General features: G+C 46.1%; 1 protein-coding gene across 7 annotated transcripts in view; it reads left to right on the forward strand.

Moving 5' to 3' along the window:
* LOC143335367 (triple functional domain protein-like) overlaps positions 1–21,658 on the forward strand; it is a 65,189-nt gene that overhangs the window by 14,969 nt on the left and 28,562 nt on the right. For 6 of the 7 annotated variants that reach the window (XM_076754744.1, XM_076754746.1, XM_076754747.1 and 3 more), the window contains exons 2-9: positions 1,309–1,359; positions 12,416–12,490; positions 14,957–15,071; positions 16,800–16,992; positions 19,405–19,509; positions 19,740–19,936; positions 20,455–20,704; positions 21,489–21,611. In XM_076754744.1, the coding sequence (XP_076610859.1) occupies positions 1,309–1,359; positions 12,416–12,490; positions 14,957–15,071; positions 16,800–16,992; positions 19,405–19,509; positions 19,740–19,936; positions 20,455–20,704; positions 21,489–21,611 (1,109 nt within the window). Of the gene's footprint in view, positions 1–1,308; positions 1,360–12,415; positions 12,491–14,956; positions 15,072–15,540; positions 15,663–16,799; positions 16,993–19,404; positions 19,510–19,739; positions 19,937–20,454; positions 20,705–21,488; positions 21,612–21,658 lie in introns of those variants that run through there. The other variant, XM_076754750.1, reaches the window with a different exon arrangement.

Genomic DNA, 21,658 nt, shown 5'->3' on the forward strand with positions numbered 1-21,658 from the left:
TTTAATTGTCCCACCTGTGCCTTGAACAACAGTCCCGACCAGTGCGGCCCGGTTTGTTGTTTTAACACAGGGCTGTTTTCCGGAAACTTTCCCATCTATCAATCTAATATGACATGAACAAGTTAATGATAAGCTGGATTACTGTCCTGCGTGCTTTCAAGTGCGAGCATGTGAGCGAGAGGGTTATTGTTTGAGTCAACAGAAAACTGAAGAGCAGGTTTTACTGTTGCTTTAACTCAATCTTGACTCTTTTAGGTGTGACTCAGGCAGTTGCTTCATTGCAACTTCCAACTATTGCCGCCAAAACATCCTGCTTCTGCAGTAATGGTGGCACTGTACTAACAGTATGGATTCAATAAATCAACAGTATTGATTAGCACGCATGTAGGAGAGGATGACAGTTAAGTGCAGGAAATGTGTCATGGCTGAGCCTCTGTATTAGTATGAAATGGTACTTTTAGCTCCTTTACAGTGTGTGTTTACATGTTTCTCTTGCCTCAGTGCACTTATGGAAGTCTACTTTGTATATAGAGAACACTGCAACAGGCAAGCATCCTATGTCACATACTGCATGTACTGTATACTATATCCTAGTGTTGATAATACAAATGTTAGTATTTAGTACGACCCTCTCTCTTCCCTAATGTAGGCATCTGTAAGGTTAAACAGGAAGGCGTAAGCCTGAGTCAGAACAGAGGGAGCATGTGTCACTGAGTCAGCCAGCAGAGCGTCCAGCCTGTGTACATGTTGCTAGCACATGACACTGACTGTATCTTCCCCTGAGTCGCAGCAGCAGCCTCTGTCACACACACACAGGCTATAGGCTGGATCAATGGGCCGATTGTTGTGTTTGCCGAGAAACCAGTCGGCCTCGGTCATGAGGTATAGGGTGATGAGAAGATGACTCCTGCCTGCGCTGGTCCAGTTTACGCAGAACGTGCTGGTTAAGAATGGGAAATGATTGGACTGGTGGTACCACGTGTGATAATTAAAAACAAAGGATTCAATGAGACGAGTGGCAGCTTCATCTGTGCTCACATTTTTTGAAAATGAAGACACGTTTTCTCCTAGCTGGCTGTTGTCATTGCAGTTTCATGACATCGTTTTTGAAGGTTGACTTTTGATGTGATTTGTCCAGCGTGTCAGCAGCAGCAGGGGATTTGTGTTCGGTATTTTACACGATGTTCCCATTTTGACTGATGACATTTAGCCAAAAAAAAAACAAAAAAACAAAAAAAACCAACTGTTTCTACGTTGTTAATATAATTGTTTTGTGTGCGTGTGTGTGTGTGTGTGTTTTGCCTACAGATGGATCCCTCCCGAAAGAGCCAAAAGGAGATGTATCGAGTCAGATAGCAGGTAAAACACACAGAAACAAACCCAAACACACTGATTCAAACTGTTACAGCTGTTTTCACGTCCCTGCCTGTCTGGTCTTGTTAGTGTGTGTTGTGACAGTGGAAGAGAAGTGTGTTTTTTATTATAGCGGAAATAAAACTGGCACACACACACACACACACACACACACACACACACACACACACACAATATTAATATTTCAGTGTCCCCAGTGACAAAGACAGGACATTGTCACTGTTCCCAACCCCCCTTCCCTCCACCCCTCCACCTCTTCAGTCTCCCCCCGCCATCGCATACAATGTTGCCCACCGCGCCTGTGATTGGCTACCGGTGTCTAGCTCCCGTCTCTGTAGCGACAGCAGGCTCTCCACGATGAGCTGAGATGTAGCTTTCATTTTCCCCGTTTCTTCAAGCCGCCTGTCCATTATCGTTTGCTTTTACGTTTGATATTTCCAGTCGCTCCTGCCTTCCCCTCCATCATGATATATTCGCTTAATTTGCCCCTCCCTCATCAAAATGGCCTGTCCTTTCAGTCATACTTGAGTGCAGCATGCACTCCCCCGTGCTTCATTGGGAAGGTTTTAAGGTTTTATGGGCGAGATGTTGTAGTCTGAAAAGGACACACAAATGATTGACCTTCAGTAGCTTTATACCAAGACTATCCGCGTTATCTGAGCCTACATATGAAGGAAGACAGCGTTTTGGTAGGATGCTCTGATGCCCAGGGGCCCTGATGGAGACAGCTCTTGCACCTGCAGAAAAAAAACAATGTGAATCTAATAATATCAAGACAATACTTGTCTTCATTGCTACTGTTCGGCCTGTCTGCAACACGCTGTCAGGGCAGTGTTTTCCTTAAGCTTCCTGGTGCTCGCCAGTTATCACCTCCTGGTTTAGAGGGAGCGCTGGGAGATTAGGCCTGTCCATCTGCTGGCCTGGCCTCCTCAGCCACTGGTGTGACTGGGCGGCTGAAGAGTGGGCTGCAAGGCAAGGGGGAGGCAGTGCTGTTATGTAATAATGTTAATGCCTTTGGATCTTGACAGATGTACTTAAGTGTACTTTGCAAGGAGGGAGTGTTGTGGGCTTTTCCATCACTGTCTCTCTCTGTCTCCTTTGTGCTTTGGTCAGAGTGTAGAATTACTCCAATACTATTGAATGGAAGTTTTGATAAATCATCAGTCAATAACTGCATTCCGCAAGCTGAAAGTTCATTCAACAGTTGCCTCCAGATGGCGTATTTGTGCAGATTGGAGTCGCTGAAGCAGAAAAATAGTTTGCAGTAGGCCAAGCTGCAGCCGGAATCAGCTGCTGACGACAAGACGACAGTGTCAAACTGTTCGCTGCGTGTTGCACTGAATCTCAACTGGTAACAGGAGGGAAGTGCGCAAGTGTTTACAGCACTGAAGGTGGTGGTTGTTTTCCTCCCTCTATCACAGTGGTATCAGATTCATATATATATAAAGCCCAGTGCTGCCAACACAGTTTGTCAGAATGAGATCAAGTGGCATTAAAAGACCCAGACGAATGAACTCTTGGCACCAATAACAAGCCATCTTTTCTCTCTCTCTTTCCTCTTTCTCTTCCCTTTCTCCCTCCCTCCATTCCTCCTCCTCCCTCCCCCATCCTCCCCTGCTGTGTTTGGGTCGCTGGGGTAACCCTGGCCTGCTTCTCGCTCGGTTAGCCTACCCTGCTATTAGAGGTCTGGACGGATGGAGGGAACGAGAGAGGCGGAGGTGAAGGAAAGATGGTGTGCTCTCTCTCTCTCTCTCTTGCTCTCCCTCCCAGGCCAAAATTCAGACTGGGGACAAAAAGAGGAAAATAGGGCAGGACATGGCGAGTCTGAGTGGAATGGACTGGAAACAAACACCCGGGCTGGACTGCTTAATCGCTTACACTGTCATCTTGGCGTCTCGAGATAATGATACCCCGTTTTCATCGACAGGGCCAGATTTTCAATGCAGCATGAAATAAGTGAAACAGAAATATCTCTTTTAAAAATTGCACCTTTTAGTTCACACTGTCGATCTTGGATCAGATCAGACAGTTGGCCAGAGGAATCGTTCAAGTGGTGTCGAGGAGGATTTTACTCAACAAGTTCAGGGATATCAGCCTGTAAAAACAATGTAGTGAAACCTGCCTCCCTCTGCCTTCTGGCGCAAACACGCAGAATCCGGCAAAGATGCATCTAAACACTCAGGACAACTTTCTCATATTAGAGCTAAATAGTAGACTGAAGTATGTTTTTGAAGACGTTTTAGGCGAGAAAAAGGCAATGCAGTAATAAAATCTTGATTCATGTTTTATCAGCGCTGCCTCGTTTGACCGTGTGATCAGATTTTCATGAGCCCACCATGCTGGACAGACTCATTTGCATGAAGTAGAGGTCAGGTTGTAATTATCGTCAGCTTGCCGTGCCGTATCCATCATGCACCACATGGCGGGATCTCCTGCTCTCCATTGAAAATGAATACGATCCGTCGACTTGGCATCCGTCAATGGATCCGGTCTGTACCTTCAAAGAGCTGCTAGCAGAGAGTGTCCCATAATGCAGTGCAGGCTTTCTTACCCCTATGTGAAATATTTGCATTACTTAACACATCTAAAAATATGGGCACAATCACCAGGTTAAACAATATGCTGTAACTCCATGCTCCTTCTTCTTAATTAGTTACCCACTTGTTTGTATGTACAGTGGCATAGCCAGTATCTGATCCCAACAGCCAATCAGATGAGCCCCTCTTTTTTCATCACTGACCAATAGGGCAACACCCTCCAGGGCAGCAGCCAATCATCAACGTGGGTCTACTAGGACCGAGATTCAGGTCGACAGCTGCTAGTTACAAGTAAAGTAGGCTAAGGGCAGTTCAGACAGGAGGAGATGAATAAGACGCTGTTGCTGGCTGTGGATAAAAACACAAAGCACAATACATAAAAACAGTTGTAATGGAGCTAAAGATGGGAAGAGGAAGACAGAGGGCTCATGACATTAGAGAAAGACGATGGAAGAAGAGTCACACTGAAGCAGAGTAGAATACTGACAAGAGAGTAAGACGAAGGCTGAAACCTAATGAAGGAAATGTCTCTTTCTTCTTCACGTTCTCTGTGTGTCAGCTGCTGTTTCCCACAGGAAACGTGACACCTGCATCAGTCACATACACACATTTATCTGTCACCTTCAGCTAATTTCTCTTAAATGGGATCGGGTGTCTGAAAAGTCTGTCATGACTGTAAAATGACACTCTCATGACCCAGCACCGACTTCTAGACACGTTTGCAGACAGTAGTACCACATTTCTCTGTGTCCAGTAAAAGAGGTTAGCAATAATTGACCGTTCGCTAAACCCTGGCCAGCGATTGTCTAATCACGGCTTAGCGAGAGTCAAGGCAGCTGACAAGCTTTTGATTTCTCTGCATGTGAGAGCAGTGTGCGTGGAGCTGTATCAAGACAGATTCTCAGCATTTAAAGGGCCAGTGTGCTGAATTTGGGGGCATCCAGTGGCGAGGTTGCAAATTGCAACCGGCTGAATACCCCTCGCCTCGGAATCTGCAAATGTCAGCTGGTCAAGCCAACTAGTTTTTCTTTACGGTAGAAATTCAGCATCCAAGGAGCTTTTCATATTACATTATTATTAGCCGGTCTGTCCTGTTGTATTGGATTTGGGGAAGCCAAAGTCATAATCCAAGACAGCGTAACATTTGGCCGGTACAGGAGTAAGTTCTCATCCTAAAAACTTTTTCTCTTGTGACATTACAAGTGACAAGATATGCAGCTTAACACAGTTGTGTTAGATGAAATAACAGTATGATTGTAGAGTTTTCCTTATCAGGGTGGCCATGCTGTCCCTTGCAGAGCTGTCATTGTTGCACTGACCCGGGAAAAATAAAATGTTCAGTATACTTGAGTCAAATCAAATAGTCAGACTTTCCCACAGTGAAACCTTCATGAATGAAATCAGCATGCTGTCTGCTCGGTATCAATTTTTTTTTCTACCCCGGGATTTCGGAGCGTCTGATCAGGATGTAGGTCAGGGGTCCAGGTCACGGACGCCCTATTCCTGTCCACTCCCTCAGCCTCAAGGAATTCCTGCCATTCCCACACATCCCTCAGCGAGGAATTCCTGGCACGCCGTGAATGTGGGAAGTCCACAGTTATGCAGGGATGCACACACATGTGCACGGTTCTGGTTTCTCTTGACCCATAACAGCTGGTTTCCAAATGATGCACCCAAGACAGCTGCCGGGGAGCCATTATGAGATTACGCCTGTATGTAACTGCTCTTTAATCAGATCTTCCAAATCTTTTTGTGGTATGTATGCAACTTCTCCCCTCCCTCCGCTGACTGACCGTACCACCCGTCCCATCTGTCCCGGTCCAGGCAGCTGTTGCATTCTCTCTATTTTTTTCTATAAACACACAGACTTTGACCCCTCCCTGAGCTATTTGTCACAGTCCTTCTGAGGCGTTCTTGTAGTAGTGTTGTCAAGTAAACTGCTTTGTTGCATCAGCCAGCCTAATTCCCACTTGACCTCCCAGAAGCCCCTACAGGTCTCAAGCCTCTGAGGTGTGTACTGAGTGTTGACACATTGAGACACACACACGAGCCAGTAACAGTCCTGCCCTGGAATGATGAGCTGACCGTGTTGTGGTAGTTTCCATACAGGCGTGGATGATGGACGTATCTGGCATTTCCCTCTCATCCCTTGCCCTTTCTCGCTGAGGGGTGTAGCCGTATCAGTGGTCACTGTGTTTCACCAGTACCCACTTCACACAGGACCAGGATCCAGGAAGTACTGGGACTGACTTTCGGATTAGGAAAAGGATGATGTCATGAATGGGACATTTTTGTCGTATGGGATAGATGAGCTTCCCGGAAAATAAGTGTTCACCTCAGCTTTTTGAGGGCTTGACAATGGACGTAGAATTCCTGAATTTAGAGAGCGTCTACAAGGTAAAAATCCTCACCGGCTCTGGCTAATGGCTCATTTATTCTAAATAACATGAGGAATCGTATGAAATAATGTATTCTGGTGTTGCCCACAGTTTGTCGCTGAACTTCATCACTGGTGAGAGTAAACACTGACTCCGTGTCGTTTACTTTTCATTCAGCGTGCTCAGCGACTTCATAATACTGATTAAATTGTGCTGTTTTTTCGGGTGGGCATGAGCCTTCTTGGCTAATTTTGACTTTTTAGTCTCTGTTGTAGATCTACCCAGTGCCATTGATAACAGTAGGAGCTTATCAACTTATTAATTAATCAAATGATGACCTCCTCAGCAAGGAAAGAAACTAAGCTAAATAAGAATTAATAGAAGTATTTTATTACAAATCATTGTCCTCAGGCCTCAGCACTTGAGCAGGTTTATAGCTCAGGTGTAATCACATATTCACGCGCACTTCATAACATTTATGATGTATTCTTGGGCTCATTGCTAAACATTGATAGACGTGGATGCATACATACGTGTAAGCTGCCAAGGACAGCCACAGTCTGATGCTGTTGGTCCCTGAGTGGCTCCACTGGAGCGACAGCAGGGAATGTGAGACTGTGATGTGTGTGTGATGTTCTATCTCACTCTCCCCTGCACTGTAAGGGTTTCCCCCATCAATCAAGTCTCCCTCCTGATGCTAAGCAGCTTGTCAAGGTGCCTAAATGCAGTGCAGGCATATTATAATTATTGCCCCTCCTACACATTGAGGATTACCTTCAGGAACCTGCCTTCCCAAAAGACAGGCAGATTAGCGTCTCACCTAATGCCGCACGAGGTGCACGCCACCGCCGTGCATCCAGACTGAAGCGGCTCGCACCGATCGCCGTGTTTCTGCTTGGAAATGTTTGCACCAGCTTTTCCGTGTTGACGCGGAGATGACACCGAAATGGGCGGTTTTGGTTGTCTGCTGGATTGGAACATCTCCCCTCAGGAATCCCAGGATTAGCCTCAGCTGCTCCGACTGTGCCCGCAGTAGATTGGGATCCCTTCAGCACATCAGCCCGTCAGTCTATCATTAGTTGATGGTAGCAGCAGACTTCGTTTCCCCGTCAGCAGACAAAGCCAAATCCGCAGTGATTTATGGATTTTGTTACTGTTTGTGGAAGAATTATCAAGCATGACTTGCTGGGCCACCAATCACAAGTGGCGGTACGCCCAGACAGGCTCCGCCCTCATCCAGCTGACAGGTACACCGTGAGGTCATCGCCCTCCTGTCCCTTTTCCCTGCCCATCCCGCAGTCACCTGCGTGGGAAGTGAAGCTAACTTTACTTTCTTTCATCCTTCATATTGCTTTGAAGCTGAGAATAAAGAAGAAGGAAGAACAGCAAATAAAGGGAAAGAGACAGGATGGAAATGAGTGTGTGTTTGGCAGCGAGCGATTGGTTGGTCTGTTATTACCGTCTTTTCCTCCGTCCTTCTGTTTGTCTGTCCACCTGTCATTTGTCACACACTTCCCCTCTGCCTTCCTCCTCCTCACTCTCGCTCACTCTCCCTCCCTCACTGTCCCCTTCATGCCCTCCCCCCCTCTCTCTCAGCCATGGTACGTCAGGATGACTTGTCTCATTATCTCACCCATTTGCATAGTTTCTCTTTTGTCTGCTTCTTTGGGTTTTTTTTTGCCCTCCCTCTCCACTGTGTGTGTGACCTGGCCACTCTATATTTAGCTGTTGTGCCACTTTCTCCAGTTGCAGAGCACAGGGAAGTGCTGTGTCTGTATGGTTCAACTTACCTTTTGTGCTTGATAGATGAGAAAATCCAGGCCAGAAATACTTCAGCACAGTTGAAACCTCCACCCGAGGTTGGACTGAACACTTTCTTTGTCGGGCTATTCATAGAAAATATGTCATCATATTCAGATCTTTTCTGCTACAGCGCCATGTAGAAGCAGAAAATCATCAAGTGATCGCTCTAGCAAGTGATCTTGTGTAGAGAAGCGCTTATGCATCAAGTCAATCACATATGATGTGTCAATATAATGTACATTTAGGCATTTTGGGGTTTTCTCCCTGAGAGGAACTGCCCACTGGGACACTCCCCCAAGAACTACAGACCTTCAAGGGCTTTTCTTCTGTTTGCATCGCACTGCCTACAGAGATGCTGAAGTGACGTAAGCTGACTGGCAGCTGGTACAGCAACATCACTTCTGCACAACATACAACAAAGGCGAGAATAAAGGTTGAATCCTACTGTTAGTCCGTCCTACCTTTTGTTAAATTTCTTCAAGGCAAATGTTACAAGCTGTTATTTGTGCGGCTAATGTTTTACACAGGCTTTAAAAATGCTGCTTCTGCAGTGGCTCGACCAATCAACGTACACCTGTATCCTACTATGAAGTGAAACACCATTCTAAGAACTTCTAAGAACCAGGTTTTGCAGTGCGGGCACAATAAAAAGGGGGGGGTTCTTAGACTTATGTTCTTGAAAGTGTGAAAAAAAATGATGATCTGGTCGGAAAACAGAGGTAAAAAATACTTCATGAACAGTTGCATCAAAAATCAGGAGTGCGTTTTCCCCGATGCAGCATCTTCCCAGCACTTTTCTGGAGCTCGTTCAGAGATATTGTGAAAATGTAGAAAATGGCTAACTGAAGCAGAAGGTGATGCAGGAGCTTAAAGGAATTCCCAGAATAGATTGACGATATCTGCCACTGTATGAAGCCGTGTTGAGTTTGACATACAGAGTGATTCCTCTCAGAGGAGAGGAGGATGAAAAGGAGCGTGTTTGGAAAGAGGCAAAGGTTTTGTGCGTTAAAAGTGTGTGTGCATGTGTGTCGGTGTAAAAACAGAGGAGGCTTACAGTATGTTTGGGCAGATCTTAATGCAGTAACCATCAAATTTTGACTGTACAGTAGTGAATTCACACACAGCTACAAAGCACTCAGTGTGTTCTCCCTCCCCCCCTCTCTCCCTCTCTCTCTCACACACGCACGCACGCACACACACACACATACACACACACACACGCACACACACACACACAGAGTGGTTTTCTGCTTGTCATCTTGTCAACATTAGGTTTTACATTGACCTTTGATTATCCTGCTGCTTGATGGCACTGCAGCCGGCCAATCAGAGAGCAAGTTTGTGGAAAACAGCAGAGATTCTCTTTGCTTTAGAGGATGAATCACTCCACGGTGAAAAGATGCTGACTTATCCAAACAAATAACACCCATCACAATTTCCTGAAATCTCAGGTGATGTCTGCAGATAATTTCTTTAGTCGGACCAACGAGCCAAAGAGATATTCATTTTTTTATCACATAATGCATTTGTCCGAAAAGCACACACTTTTAGCCGTAGATGCTTCAGCACTTATGATGCAACAGCAAAACTTCTATATCAGGGATGTCGCAGTGCAGGAATCCCACAATCTGCAGGCGTTTGTTTCAATTCATTGATTAGTCAATCAGTGAAGTCAAATTGCTCATCGTTTAATCATTCAATGTTATATTACTATAAATTGAGCTTTGGACCTTGTATTGTTGTGGATATGATTGCGCTTTGAGAACACGAGATGTGCATTTTCTGCTATTTTTTGTCAAATGATTAAGCAAAAAAAAAAAAAAAAAAAAAAATCGAAATGACTCGTCAGTAATGATCCCAATTATTAGCTGCATCTTGGTCCTTAAAACAGAGGCCGAGCGAGGCCTCTCTGTCTGCGTCCACCTCCTCTCATGTGTCATCTAGAAAGAACTACAAGCTCAGTCTCTACAGGAGCGCTGTGGGAAATGTAGTCGATCACGCTAATTTGTTTTTTTTTTTTGCGGCACCCTGAGGGAAGTCGGGAGACAAATGAGAGGAGGAAAGAAGTGTTAAAAAATACAGACAAGTCCTGATTCTCATCCATCTCCTCCGGTGGTGGAAAAGAATTAACATCTCATTAGCATACAGCCATGAATACGACAGCATGCTGAGAGCGGAGACTGGAGTACAATTCACTACAAGTGCCAGGGAGAGGTGTGTGTGTCTGTGCGTTTGTGTGCGTGCTTGCATCATAACAGTAGTAGAAGGCCGATATTTACATTGTACTCATTATGTAATACATGGTAACAGCATGTGTGTGTGTGTCTTACTAGTTCACCACCACGCTAGACAGACACTCCAGATTTCTAAGCTGTTTTCCTGTTTCTGGAGATGTTGTGTGTGTTTGTGACATATATTGTCCTCAGAGAGAAGGTCATTTCATTGTAATTTCTGTTAAATGTGCTAAAAGTGTCACTTCCTGATGGCAAAGACGGACAGAAGGAGAGAGTAAAGGGACGGCTAATGTGACTTGTCTGGGTCATCAGTCACACAAAGCACACCTCTGCTCAGTCTGAAGGACAAAATCTGGGTCCATTCTGTCCGTGTGTGTGTGTGTTTTTAAGTGGAGGTGTGTGTTCAATCACTCGGGGGGAAATGTGTGTTTATATATATGAGTCGTTGAAACAGGTTTTCACTGATTGGATCTCTTGACAGCCATTCAGGGATCACACCCACGAGATCCAGTTTGACATTTATAGTGTCAATTTATAGTTTGGATTATTGCTGTGGGCTTTTTTTTTTTTTTCTTCGCTAACTCTCATGCTAACCATGTAGTACTCCTTGCATTTATTCCAGACAAACCAGTATGTAAAACACATCAGTCCTCGTGTGAAGTGCCAGAGGATCTTTCCCAAGAAAGAGCCACAGTTGTCAGAGAGCCCCTGTTGAGAAAACATCGAAGCTTTTATGAAGCAACTGAAGGTTCAGCCACTATTGTGTGATTCATCACTGAATACCGGCAAATACTAGCAGATATTTATTTATAGGAAAATGTCAGGTATTAGTAGTGGAAGGGAAGGCAAACGGTGTTGAAGTGAGTACAGTAACTATATTTATATTCATTTTTCTCAGCTGACAGCTTGTTGGCCTGCTCTGATGGTGCCATTTAGAAAATCTTCTGACTGCGGTTTGAGCAGAAAGTGGAGGGAAATTTTGAAAGCTGAGATGTCTGAATTTTAATTTGACGACATGCATGCATACATGCGATACCCAGGATTTATGAGGTTTATGAAAATTGTTAAGTAGGGGAATTGGGGGTAATAGCTTTTAGCCATGGCGATGTGGGTCTGTTGTTAAGTTGGTCGGTGCACCACTTTGGTTCTCGACCCTCATAGAACAATAACCACTGGATGGATTGCAGTGAAGCTTTTCACAAACATTCATGGTCCCCAGAGGATGAATCCTGATTTTGGTGATCTCCTGACCTCTCATGCTGATGATGATGTTGACATTTGTGGTTTTCTGTGAAATGTCTCATCAACTACTGGATGGATCAGAGTCGTGGTCCCTGCACGATCATTTTGAATGACTTGATCCTCTGCTTCTGCAGCTTGTGCAATCATCACAAGTTTCAGTTGTTTAAGAGCAAATACCTTCAAAACTAGCGACATTCCCTTCAGCCTCAGCTGTACTTTGTGCTAATTAGCATGCTAACATTGTTACACCTGCTTAACATCAGCATGTTGTCATTGTGAGAATGTTAGCATCATTTAGCTTTTTTGTCCTCCATTGAAACTTTACTGGTGGATGTAAGAATTTGTCAGCTACTTCTGTTTAACAGTGCTGTGATTTAAGTGTAGTTGATGGGAACCGAAGTGGCCGATGGTGTTTAGTGTAATGTTACCCTGTTTCACCTCTGTTACTGCAAGAGTTACAACAGCTCTTTGTCTCTCCTGAACTTCCCCTCTCTTTGGCCTCACTTTGTCTCACCACTACTGTGTGTCTGACCACAGCCTCTGTGCTTTGTCTCGGTGTGTGTGTGTGTGTGTGTGTGTGTGTGTGTGTGTGTGTGTGTTATGGGGTTGTAAGTGAATCTTACTTTTTCTTCATGATGCAAGCGATCTGAAAAAGGACCCAATCCTCGGTGTTTAAAAGCCGCCGATCTCCAGATTACAAGTGGACAAAGCCTGCTCGGTCCCAAATAATATGCCCCGAAGAAACAAAAAGTCCCGGCTGATGGACAGAGAAAGAGCAGAGAGGAGAGGTGTGCTTTTTTTTATTCTTCCATTCAAACCTTATTGTCTTCCCTCTGTCTCTATCCAGGTTTCAGGAGAAATGAAGAGATGAGAGCAATGGAGGTACTTCCCATCCTCAAAGAAAAAGTTGCCTTTTTGTCAGGTAAGATTGTGTGTGCGTGTGTGTCTCTGCATGTGTGTGTGTGTGTGTGTGTGTGTGTGCGCATGTGTGTGTCTACTCTCAGAAGTCAGCCTCGACTGTCTGATTATGGTAGACAAGGCTAATGAAACACAAAGTAGAGCCCTTAGTTTGCATTTTCACACACTCACACACACACAGTCAGGACGAAATAATGAGCTGTGCACTGTGCTTGTAAAAACTTACGGGGTCAGTCTGAGGCCCAGACACTTAACCCTTGACCCTTCTTCAGTATCAGCAGGACTACAGAATAGAGTCTGTGTCTCTGCCCCCTCTTAAGGAACCTCAGCCATGTCTGACACACACATACTGACAGGCAGGCAGACAGACAGACAGACAGACAGACAGTCTTTCTCTCTCTCGCGCTCGAGTCGTGCCAGGGAAAACTCACAGGAGGCCGAACTGGAGATAAGGATTGCCAAGAACATCCAGCAGGATTATTTGTACAACACACAAAAACATTATTCAACTTGTGCGTGTGCGCGAGAGACTGTACGCATTATCATCACATGTGCATGCAGATGCCAGTGGAAAAACACTCACACAGTAGATCTCAGTGGTATCAAATGGAATAAAAAAGTGACGTGTGGAAGTGTGTGTGCGCCTGTGTGTGAGCATGTCGTGTGTGCACTTCTCATTGGCCTCCTTGCGCGCGGCGAAGGTCACAGGCAGAAACACAATGACGAGGACGATGACTCAGACGAAACACAATGAATTTGAGAGAGGGAGAGATGGGACACCGTCGCCATGGAGATGACTTACTCTCAGCTACCGCATCCCATAGTAGTCGCTTGCGGAGTAATTGGCTTTGAAATGAAGGAGGGAGGGATGTAGAGGAGGGAGCGCTGGTGAAAAGGAGGGTAAATGAGCTAAGCCTATTATCCCGAATCTGGCCCCTTAATAAATCGGCCATGTTCGCGCTCACTCATGTTTGCCTGTTTGCCACGTGAGCGTTTGATTTTCTCCTCTGAGCAGCCAGGTCGAGCCTACAGGCGCACAGCAGCCGACCTCAACTCACTAATTTGTGGGCCGAGCTCAGTCGGCCTGTGTTTACAAGTCCTCACGTGACGGGAGCAGAAAACTGGTCAGGAACTAGACCCGCAATGTTATTGTTATTGTAGACATTTGTAATTTAGTCATTAAAATGACAAGATAATATTGCAAAATACAGAACGTTGGATTCAGGCTAGAAGACTGTTGAAGGCAGAAATACTGTAAACACACGAAATGTCAGATATGCAAAATATGCAGTGTGTTGGGATACGCAGAAAATAGAGAAACCACACATTTAGCTTGCATGTGTTTGGAATAGGGGGATGCTAGCACCGCTTTAGGAATGGCATTGTCGGGTTTTTCCTTCAGTGTAGACTCAATATCTCAAACTATCAGATGGATTACCATGACATTTGGCGCAAGCACTCGTGATCCCTAACGGATGAATCACGATGTCCTCCGCGAGCTTCTGGCCTTTCATCTAGCGAAACTGACAGGTTAAACATTCGGGGTCCCCGGGCGACGCGGCCTAATGGCTTCAGAGGCCTCCTGACCTTTCCTCAAGGGCCACCATGACTGTAACATTTGTGGTTTTGAGTGTTTCGACAGTTTTTTAGATTGATTACCATGAGTTTAGTGCAGGCACCCGTGCCCCTGCACCCAGCATAAATTTGAATCACTTTGGTGATCCTCTGAATTTTCACCTAATGTCACCATAAGGTCAGATACCTGCAAAACGAATGCCATTATCATCTGCCTGAGCTGTGCTTTGTGTTTAGTGCTTATTAGCAAAACTAAAATAAGATGGCGATGGAGAACATTATGCCTGCTAAACATCAACATGTTAGCATGGTTTCTGTGAGCATGCTACCATTAGCATTTTTTATCTCAAAGCACTGCTGTGCCTGAGTACAGCCTCACAGAACTGCTAGTGAGTTTGTAGCCTAGAGATTCAAATCACTTGTGAATCTCTTGCCAAGGGCGTTCAATTTAATTCATCGAATCCTGTCACTCCTTTACTGGATTCATATTATACTCCCAGTCAGATTTTTGATGATTTAGTGACAAATGTAACCCTCCAAAATGGGTATAAACATGCCTGTTTTGGGGGGTTGCCTTGAGGGAATTTCTTCAAAAACAGTCACTTGGACTCAAGGATGAGCTGATTAGATTTTTGTGGGGAAAGGTCAAAGGTCAAGGTTGCTGTGAACTTGGAGAGCACCTTTTTGGCCACAGGTGAAAACAGCACGTTTCACACCAGGAATTCACTGGAATCACACGTGTCGATATAATCAAACAACACACTTAAAAGACATGGATGTAAACTGCAACGTTACTCGTTGGTGGAGGCACATGACCACGAGGGGGGAATTCTAGCTGCTGCCATGCTCTTACTCTAATCTGACTGTGTGTATGTGTGTGTGTGCATCCCCTCAGGTGGCAGAGACAGACGCGGTGGTCCGGTGTTAACGTTTCCATCACGCAGCAACCATGACAGAATACGAACGGACGACCTGAGGAGACTGATCGCCTACCTCGCCGGCATCCCCAGGTAACGCATTACATTTGTGGTGTTGTGCTTGAGAGCAGTGTGTGTGCGCGTTGTCATTTATTTAAAGGGAAGAAGAAGTAGCGCCTCTAAACAAAATGAACACCCGGAGCAAGTGGATGAGGCTGTGTAAGGAAACACGTGAGGGAGCTGAGATGAGCATGTGAGGGGTGAGGGAGGAACGGGGAGAGAAATAATTCAAGACCAGTTCGCTTGCCGCAGCTTCTTCGCTGCCAAAAATCAGTTCTACAGACACAGTGAGATGCTGAGGCAGAGCGGGGAAAGCCTGAGCTAAGAGAAGGATGTATAACAGACAACAAATGATGGAGGGAGGGAGGGAGGGAGGGAGGAGGGATCAACAGAGAAAGCAGTGGAGAGACGGCAAGGGAAGGCTGGGGAGGAGGGGGTGGGGGTGGGGGGGATTAAAACTGACAGAGACGGAGAGCGCATGTGTGAGGGGGTGTGTGTGAGCGAGCGAGCGAGCGAGCGAGCGAGTGTGTGTGTGAAAGCAAAACAAAGTGTCGCAGTAGCTGAGGCAGTGCAGCAGCAGCAGCAGCAGTAGTTACTGTGGACGAGTTGCTCCTCGCCTCGCAGGTAAAACGTCTCTGTTTACTTCTGCCTCTTTAATCTGCCGCTCGTCTCCTCCCTCCATCCGTCGTAATCCGCCCATCCTCTGTCTGCGCTCGCCTCCATTTAAGTCGCCGCATCATCTCTGTACGGCTCAGAACGCAAGTGCATTCACTGTAAATGATCTTTTTTGACTTTTTCTCTGTCCTCAAGGCGTCGGTAACCGCGCCGTCACCATGTCATGTTTCGCACGTCTTCATAGTGTCTCTGAAGTGTGTCGTCTTTGGTCACCAAAGGTGTTTCTATTTTGGGAAACTCAACATCTGCACACTGCTGCACACTTGTCTATCCACTGACAGGCTGTTACAGAGGGAGAGGGTTGGAAAGGGATGGAGGTGTTCAGAGATGCAATAAAAGAGGGACATTGAAATGATATTTGTTATGGCGTCTGAAGCCGTGAAGGAAGGGATGGAGGCGTGTTTTAGAAATGCGTAGAATTACCAAAAGATAAAATAAGTAGTCGTCATAAGATACATGGCGATGAACGAACCATGTCATCGTTTTGCCCCTCAAATCGTGAAGACGAATACAGGTTTATTTGTACGATCTTACATAATGTTAGCTGATTTTAGTTTCAGGTGTGTGTTTGTAGCTTGTGCGTGTGTGTGTGTGTAAGGTTGTGTGGTCGTAATGTCGGCCAGAGCGGAGCAGCACAGGTAGATGAAGGTTGCTGGTGCACAGATGTGCTGATTTGTCTTTTTATATATGTGCACACATACGGAACTCATTCGTCGCAGGGGTCTGTGTGGGTGTAGTAGAGTGTGTGAGCGTGTGTGAGTGTGTGTGTGTGTGCGTGGTTGGGTGTGTGTGCGGGATCTGTGTTTGTTGCGTAGGCTTCTCACAGTATAGAAAATGCGTCATCTCACTGTTTGTTTTGATTCTTTCCTCCCTTTTTCTCTCTCTCCCATTTTCAATCTCCATCGCCTTCTCTCCTTTCTCTCTTCTCTCCATCCCTCCCTCATCCTTTCCCACGCCTGTCATCTGTCTCCTCTCTCTGGATTATACTCTCTCTCAATCTCCTCACCGCCCCTCCCTCCCTCACATCCTCCCTCCCCTCTCGTCTCTTTAATTCCTCCCACTCCCGCCGACCTCCATCCATCCCAGCGAGGAGGTGTGTAAACATGGCTTCACGGTCATCGTTGATATGCGCGGCTCCAAGTGGGACAGCATCAAGCCTCTGCTGAAGATCCTGCAGGAGTCGTTTCCATCCTGCATCCACGTCGCCCTCATCATCAAACCGGACAACTTCTGGCAGAAGCAGAGGACCAACTTCGGCAGCTCCAAGTTCGAATTTGAGGTAGGACGGGGAGAGATTCTCTACAGTAACAGCTTATTTTTATGTCAGCTCAGCTCTCTGGCTGCTTACGTAATTAGCTGCCGACATCTGAAAATGTTTTTTAACCCGTAGAATCAATTAATAGAACATTTATACAATAATATTAATTACAATGCCAGACTGCATTTTATTTAGGACTGTCAAAACATGACAACGTGACAGTAATTATAGAGAATTTATAGGTAAGGAATGATGTCACTGAAGTGGCAACCAGAGGAGTATGATGGGAACTACTGCAGGTGAGATGCTATACAGTTAAAGCTACACTTGCCACAGCAACAACATCTCTTTAATTATGTAACTATATGCTGCTCAGTTAAGGGTAGACTGGGCTATAATATATTTTTAGCCCGCTGTAATAAATTTTGAAAGCACCCAGATATAGAGAGATTAATTGCCACTATTTTGTATTTCCCATTTCGACGTAATGAGTTCTAAAAGTAGCAGAAAGTCAACCATTTTCCCCTTAATTTGCCGTCAGCTGAGTTGTGATAACGACTGCTGCAGCCAGCTGAGCCGCTCGTCGTCGGCACATGTCATTATTTTCCTCTCCCCGCTGCTTTGGGTGCGTAAATCACCAGCCAGCTGTCTACCAGAGGAAAAAATGTCATCACGTTCGAAGCAAAAAAAAAAAAAAGAAAAAAACAACAGCACACGGGATCACGAGGAACAGTGTTTGTGATGCTGTCACAGCTGATTTAATCATATATTCACAAGAACGGGCTTATTTTTATGCTCGGACCATTCAGTCATTAGAACGTGATGGCAAAACGTGTACCAGTGTGAAAAAGTACTGACAATGCCACTGCAGGGGTTAATCAGTGCGGGTCTTTTGCTTTTGAAGCTGTGAAGATGCTTTCATCTGATTTGCAGCCTGTTTAGTAAATTCCCTCTAATGAGGACGAGCTAACAAATGTCCCACCCTCCTGTTTGATCTGTCTTTAAGGGGCATTCCTTGCTACGATAATGATCTTGTTCATCCTCTCTGTACGTGCTGGGATTCCTGTACAGTGTGTTTCTGATACGTTCCCTGAGCATCTGACCGGATCTGTGTGTGTGTGAATGGTCCACTGTAGTCTGATGACACCCTATTGATTGTTCGAGGAGAAGAATAGGCAGATGCCACAGGGCAGGTTGCCGATATCCATGAGCCGCCCTGCCAGGCCACACAGGCATCGATTGGATCCGCTGCATGTGGATCTGTATGTGCGCCTGCCATCATGTATCACTGCCTAACCTCATGTGCGTGTGTGCGCAGAGTTTTCCCAGCCTGACGAAACTGATGTGCTACGTCCAGCATTCACACAAACATGTGCATTATTGAGTATTACTGTAGCAAGTGTGTGTGTGTGTCTGAAGGATTTTCTCCTGGCTTGGGAAGACTAAAACTTGAAGAGGAGGTAGGAAATGTCTCCATCCTCTCTCCTCCCTTCGTGTTCAATTGAGACGAAAAGAAAGGAAGCGGCGAGCTGGAGCACGGAGAGCTGCCTGCAACCTTGATTTTGATTGTTGATAAGGCTCGCGGTTCTGTTCGGGGGGGGTTCCCAACAGCCCCTCTCAGCATTCAACAGAGTACAAATCAATTAACTTGAAGAACAATAGTGAGCACAGCGGTATCAGTACTTTCCCCTGGCGAGAGCCACTGTGCTTTTCTACCCAAGGACAACAGTGTGTTTCTGTATTGTTTGGCCTACACAAAGCTCTCTAGCTTTCGTTCTGTCTCCATCCATCTCTGGCCATGTGTGTGGGGGTGTTGTGCGGAGGTGGCTCAGCAGAAACACGGAGGCACTGAAACCAAACAGGGAGACATTTCCTTGCTGTGTCTCTGAAATTGATATTGTAATATGCAATTGTCGTGTGGAGAGGATCTGAAGTTCACTTAGCTTCGAGAAATTGTGCCAAGGCGTTGTAAGTGTTTAATGTCTGCGCTTTTCGGTCTGTGATAGAACAGTGCATGCTGCGAAGTGCTTATTCGGTGACTCCTTTTCAAAATGTTACGGTATTGTAAAGCTGCTGTGTGCTGACTTGGCAGGATGAAGAGGATAAAATAGGCTCTGGCATGTCATTGATTTATGAAGTTATTAATTACAAGCTGTTCTCTAAAAATCACATCTGTGCAACTCTGCTGTCATGTCAAAAATCCTGTGTTCATGCATTTTTGGCACAGGGGTTGGTCGTGTCTTATCTAAATAACAAAATTTCCAACAGTACAAGAAGGCAGGAAAGAAATGCAGTGGGAGGAGAGGAGAGATTAGAAGCATTTTGCACTCAATTGACTTGAGTTTAACCTAAATCCGCCTAAACCCCGTTCAATCCCTCTTTCTCTCCACTACTTTCCTCTCCACTTCTTTTCTTCCACCTTTACTCCCCTAGACCACCATGGTGTCACTCGAGGGCCTGACGAAGGTCGTCGACCCTTCCCAACTGACGGCGGACTTTGATGGCAGCTTGGACTACAACCACGAAGAGTGGATAGAGGTGAGATTGGCCCGCCCATCCTGTCACTCGAGCCTGTCTGCCTGATTGGAAAATCTATCTTGAAATCCCTAAAACCCCTAATGACTTTCAAATTCAGCCGTGCTGTACGAAATAAGCAGAGAACGGGGCAAGAGACCAAGCTGATGAAATGTGCTAGAAATGGAGCTGCAGCAGGAATAGCAGGGATCCGTTTACATGCAGTATTCTTGTTTTGCTGTGTTTTTATCCAGGTGCGTGTGGCGTTTGAGGAGTTCTCTGGTCACGCCACCCAGATGTTGGCTCGACTAGAAGAGATGCAAGAAACCGTGTCGAGGAAAGACTTCCCCCAAGATCTGGAAGGAGCCAGGCGGATGATAGAAGAACATGCCACGCTGAAGAAGAAGGTCATAAAAGCCCCAATAGAGGAGCTGGACACTGAAGGACAGAGGTTAGCATGCATTTTTTTTCTTTTTTTGCTCAGTTAAGGACTGAACAGTACGGCATGAGCAACGTGAGCAACTGTAGGGTCATGTAGAAACTCGTTCAGCGCCGCGAGTGTCCTGTTTGTGATTGCTTGTAGGCTTTTGCAATCGTTTGTGCAAATGAAGCTTATTCATGCACTCAGCGGATGTTCTGAATAAGTGTCAAATGAAAGTGTCAGTTTAATTCAAATCACTTTCAAGGTAGATGTGCAAGTGAAAAGACACAGGGGTTAATGGTGGCAGTAGCAGTGGCGGTGGGGGGGGGCAGTGGCTGTGTCCGACCATTTCTGTAACTTTCAAACAATCTACATTCATGTTCACTTCAGGCTGTGGTTGGCCAGCAGTGTGGAGCTGAGAAAGGAGCCACGGTTAAAGCTTCTCTCTCAGCTCTCTTTTCGCTCTCTTTTACACTTTTTTCAGCAAAACAACTATAGTAAATCTCAAGCCTGAGTAACGCAGCAGCTCACATTAAATCCATCTCCAGGTTGCTCCAGCGAATCCAGAGCAGCGAGTCCTTCTCCAACCGCAATGGCGGAGGCGGCGGCAGCGGCGGCAGCAGCAGCAGCGGCAGCGGGGTGTGCAACGCCGACACCCAGGGCCTGGTGCCGCGGATCACCCAGCTGCTGGACAAACTGCACTCCACCCGACAGCACGTCCACCAGGCCTGGCATGTCCGCAAGCTTCAGCTGGATCAGTGCTTCCAGCTCCGCCTGTTCGAACAGGACGCAGAGAAGGTCGGTGGATGGCGGGAGTCAGGAGGGGTTCATTCGGCATGAGCAGCGATGTAGTGGTAATCTATAACCACAGCTGGTGATCACTGTAGGGCAGACAAGTGCCAATACAAACAAAAACTTCATTACACAGTGAAGCATTGATTCATGCCGTATGTGCAGCTCGCGAAATTTGTTTTATTTTAGCTCTTAAAAAGCAGCTTAAACTTCATTTCACGCATAAAATGGGAGGTAAGAAGCTAATGGCGTCACCCTCCACCACATCCCAGGATAACAGGCAGGGAGGTAGAGGATAGCAGGCACAGTGCCACCTACTCCGGCTGCCACTCCGACAGCTCAGGTGATGACAGCTGCGGCACAAAATAGAAAGAGACAGGCAGAGAAATTCAGAGATCCGTGTTTGAGTGAGTAGAATAAAATAGCAGGTTGCAGCAGCAGGCAGAGCTGCAGTCTTGGATCCACTGCAGTAGTAGGAGCTTGTTGCTAGGACACCATAGGCCACGAGTTGTTCTCTTGGAGAGCCTGAGAGGATACTCTTAATACAGGCAGTCCATTTCTCTGTATTCTGGCCTGGAAAGACAACAAGTATCCACACACTGCAGCAGCGCACGAACTCGCCGAGGTCTACTCACGACGGCGAAGTGCCAGCTGTTTATTTTCACCTGCTCTTGCGGCGATCTGTGAAAGTTAACGATGAACCCGCACCTTCTGTGTATATGTTTTCATTCGACTGGCTAACATTTTTTTTTCCCCCTCCGTGTCTGTCCTGTCGTTCCCCGCGCCTCAGATGTTTGACTGGATCATGCACAACAAGGGTTTGTTCCTGGCAGGCTACACAGAGATTGGTAACAACCACCCCCACGCCGTAGAGCTGCAAACCCAGCACAACCACTTCGCCATGAACTGCATGGTAAGACGCACACACACATACACGCGCATGCTGATGCACAGCGGGAG

The sequence above is a fragment of the Chaetodon auriga genome, chromosome 17 (assembly GCF_051107435.1).
Source record: "Chaetodon auriga isolate fChaAug3 chromosome 17, fChaAug3.hap1, whole genome shotgun sequence".
In the NCBI taxonomy this organism is placed as follows: Eukaryota; Metazoa; Chordata; class Actinopteri; order Chaetodontiformes; family Chaetodontidae; genus Chaetodon; species Chaetodon auriga.